Source organism: Carlito syrichta, unplaced genomic scaffold (assembly GCF_000164805.1).
Source record: "Carlito syrichta isolate Samal-C Ts95f unplaced genomic scaffold, Tarsius_syrichta-2.0.1 Scaffold305756, whole genome shotgun sequence".
Lineage (NCBI taxonomy): Eukaryota > Metazoa > Chordata > Mammalia > Primates > Tarsiidae > Carlito > Carlito syrichta.
In genome coordinates this window covers 1,042,817-1,046,800 of record NW_007249852.1, presented here as the reverse complement: position 1 = coordinate 1,046,800, position 3,984 = coordinate 1,042,817, and the positions used below count along the sequence as shown (strand labels likewise).

Here is a 3,984-nt window from a genome sequence, read left to right as displayed (position 1 = left end):
GCTGGGCTCCGGCGATCCTTCCGCCTCAGCCTTCCGAGTAGCTGGAATTACAGGCGCGCGTCACCACGCCCGGCTGACTTTTTTATTTATTGTAGAGATGCGGTCTCGCTGCCCAGGCGGGTCTCTAACCCGCGGGCTCAGGCAATTCACTCACCTCAGCCTCTCAAAGGCGTGGGAATACAGGCTGAGCCACCGAGCCTGGCTAAGCATATATTTTATTATTAATTTTTGAAGGCACTTTCCCAAATGTTATTATTATTTTTTTATTTTTGTCAGGGGTTCTCTCTGTTGCCCAGGCTGGAATGTAGTGGCATGATTATGGCTCACTCCTAGGCTCAAGTGATCCTCCTATGTCAGCATTCCAAGTATCTTGGAACTACACATGCGTACTACCACACCTGGCTAATATTTTTATTTTTGGTAGAGACAAGGTCTCACTGGTGAATCTTAAATTTCTGGGCTCAAGTGATCCTCCTACCTTGGCTTTCCAAAGTGCTGGGATTACAGGCACGTGCCACCACGCCTGGCCTATTATTACTTTTTTTTTTTTTTGAGTTGGAGTCTCACTCACCCAGGCTGGAGGGCAGAGGCATGCTCCTGGCCACCGCAGCCTTGACCTGCTGGGCTCTGGTGATCTTTCCACCTCCACCTTCTAGGTAGCTGAAACTATAGGCATACGCTACCATGCCCAACTAATTTTTTGATTTATTGTAGAGACAAGGTCTTGCCAAGTTGCCCAGGCTGGTCTTAAACCCGAGAGCTCAGGTAATTCTCTCACCTCAGCCTCCCAAAGTGTCGGGTTTATAGCTGTGAGCCACCATGCCTGGCCTGGTCTATTATTACTTTTATTTATTTATTTTTTGTTTGTTTTTTAGTTGGAGTCTCACTCTGTCACCCAGACTGGAGTGTAGTGGCCGCTCCCGGCCACTGCAACCTCGACCTGCTGGGCTCCGGCGATTCTTCCGCCTCAGCCTTCCAAGTAGCTGGAACTACAGGCGCGCGTTACCATGCCCGGCTGGTTTTTTATTTATTGTAGAGATGAGGTCTTGCCAAGTTGCCCAGGCGGGTCTCAAACCCGCAGGCTCAGGCAATCCACTCACCTTGGCCTCCCAAAACGCTGGGATCACAGGCTGAGCCACCGAGCCCAGCCTATTATTACTTTTAAATTGAGGTAGAATCTTGCTATGTTGGTCTCAAACTTCTGGGCCCAAGTGATCTTCTCCCTCAGCCTTCTGAGTAGCTAGGATTACAGGCATTAGCCACTATGCCCAGCTTTGTTTTTATAATCAAAAAAGGTCAAAGTCATTGAAATCTATGCCTCTCCAGGTCTGGCTGGCCTAATCCTAACACTCAGGGACAGATGCCCACTGTGAAAGGCCTTTGGTTAGAGCCTCTATACAGGCAGGGTTTTGAGGAGCCAGGGAGTCTAGGGCACAGGTCAGAGTCAGGGCATCCAGGAATCTGCAGTCCTCACCTTGGCCTGTGCTACTTCTTTGCTGGTGAGCACGAAGAGGACATCCTGGGTATGAAGTAGAGACAAAGGCAGGTCCAAAAAGGAGATATACTTGCGCAGCACATTCACAGATTGGAGTGTGAGCACAGAACACCCTGGGCGGGGAAGAGATAAGGAGAAGTGAAGAGCCTTGTTGCCCTCAGCCTGATTTTCACCTGAGGACCCTCCCTCCCCATTGTGGCTCAGGGCCGGGCATCGAGTGGCTGAAAGTTTGTCAGGCGTCTCTGTGGCACCAAAGTTGCTCCTTGTCTATCATTCTTGAAGCTAGAAAGAATGAAATGGTCACAGAAGATCTGGCTGGCTACCCCTTACCCTGCTGCGTGCGCTGGCAACAAGAGGTTGATTGCTAGAGGTTGTGATCTGGCTACCTTGAGGCCAAAGGAAAGGTGATAGAGACAGACGTTTCTGTAATGGGAGGCCAGAGATGTGGTTTCAGCAGTGTCACTCAAGAACTGACAGACTTGGTAGAGTCTCTTAACTATTCTGAGTCTCAGTGTCCTAATCTGTAAAATGGTGTTGATAGTGTGAGATCTGCCAGTCTCACAGGGCTGATATAGGAATCAAATGGATGATCATCATGTTCTAAAGACTTCAAGGCTTGGTGGGCTCAGTCAGCCCACACAGAAAAGGCACACACTACTTAGGTTTTCATCAGTTGAATCTTCTATCTCCTCTGTGAGGTATGACAGACCACAGACTGGCTCAGAGAGTTAACAAGCATGGGTGTCACGCAGTAAAAGTTCAAGTGGTGTCAAATGCCTTGCTGTGGGTTAGGAAGAGTTCCTGACTCAAGCAGATTGGTCTGTCAGGCACCCATCAGTCATTTACAACCTGGTTAATTGGTTGGGCAATGGGATGTGAGTTCAGGTAGACAGACTGTAAGAATGCCAGAGGTGGAAAAGACCTACTCTGTGAGCTAGGAGGTGAGAGGCAAGCCCGATCTCCCCTCTCATCTGGAGGCAGCCCGGCTGGCAGGCACTTGCTGATGGATATAACCTTCCAGGCACCCCGAGCTGAATCAGGAAGAGTATGGCTGGCTTCCCTGACCCCTGCTTCTGCCTGGTCTAGGGCAGCTCTCTGTGTATTTGCAAATTTCCCTCTTATAAGTTTCTTAGAGGTATAACAAGCAGTGTCCTTTTGTAAAAGGGTCAAGCCTTACCTTCAGGTAACTTCCCTTCTGAGGACAGGGCCCTAAAGGAGGGAAAGGGTGAGAGTGAGAGGGGGAAGACCTGACCATTCCTTTGGAGGTAACAGGAGGGAACTTCAGAGGGACGCCGGCCACGCCCACGGTCCTCTCCACCTGGGTTTCCAGGTGGTTCCGTTTGCATAAATCACCATATAGATTTCCAGGATTTCATACCTCTGGCTATAGCTGAAGGGACCAGAGTGGGCATCTTACCCAAGGATATCCAATCCAGAGGCTAGTCTATGGCTTAACAAGTTTTGCCCAAGCTTGGTCCAAGCTCTGCCCTTTAGACTCTTTAAAGCTTTCCTCCTGAAATTGTAAAGTGAGTATGGTGGGAGAATATTTTAATATTGATAGTTCTTCCTTGATATTTCCTTTCTCAATTCTGACCTTCCCACTCCCCATTCCTACCTTCTGATAGTGAAGGCCATTCTGTGCTCACTGCCTTAAGAGGAGGGATGAGGAGATTCCACTGGCAATCAGCTCTGAATCTCTTTTCCACTTTGTTGTTTTGAAACTTGGAAGGTGGAGAAGGATAAAGTAGGCAGCCCCCTCAACACATAGACAGGGACTCTTGGGAGCAGGGTTTAAAAAAGAGAAGTTGAGTCGGGCTCGGTGGCTCAGCTTGTAGTCCCCGCGCCTTTGGGAGGCTGAGGTGAGTGAATTGCCTGAGCCCGTGGGTTCGAGACCCGCCTGGGCAACTTGGTGAGACCTCATCTCTACAATAAATCAAAAATCAGCTGGGCGTGGTAGCGCGTGCCTGTAATTCCGGCTACTCGGAAGGCTGAGGCGGAAGGATTGCCAGAGCCCAGCAGGTGGATGCTGCGGTGGCCAGGAGCAGCCACTGCACTCCAGTCTGGGCGACAGAGTGAGACAACACACACACACAAAAAAGGGAAGTTGATAGAGAAGTAACAAACTCATAGGACTGACTGTTTTGCAGGGCCCTGAGAAATAGACAAACCTGGAAATGTTCTGAGTCTGAAGTGGCCAGGTTATCCAGGGAAAGAGGTGAGCACTGAGGGCACACACCTGAAAATCACATGCACAGCCCTTCAAGACACAGAGGAATTTGTGCTGAGAAGGGCTGGAGAGGGAGCCCGGGGAACAGGGTCCACCGAGGGGTCTCTCTAGTGGGAGGGATGCCAGGAAGAGACTGAGAAAGTCAGAAAGGCCAGAGGGAGTTGGACAAGCTGGTGCTGTGCAAACCAAAGCAGCATTTCTTTTCTTTCTTTTTTTTTTTTTGAGTTGGAGTCTCACTCTGTCGCCCAGACTGGAGTGCAGA

At 49.8% G+C, this 3,984-nt stretch overlaps 1 protein-coding gene across 2 annotated transcripts in view; it reads right to left on the bottom strand.

Annotated features, from left to right (window-relative positions):
• PIGL (phosphatidylinositol glycan anchor biosynthesis class L) overlaps positions 1-3,984 on the bottom strand; it is a 91,550-nt gene that overhangs the window by 13,354 nt on the left and 74,212 nt on the right. Inside the window, exons 5-6 of one of the 2 annotated variants that reach the window (XM_008062613.2) lie at positions 2,673-2,704; positions 1,475-1,608 (exon numbers count right to left, since the gene is read on the bottom strand). In XM_008062613.2, the coding sequence (XP_008060804.1) occupies positions 1,475-1,608; positions 2,673-2,704 (166 nt within the window). The remainder of the gene's footprint in view (positions 1-1,474; positions 1,609-2,672; positions 2,705-3,984) is intronic. The other variant, XM_021714762.1, reaches the window with a different exon arrangement.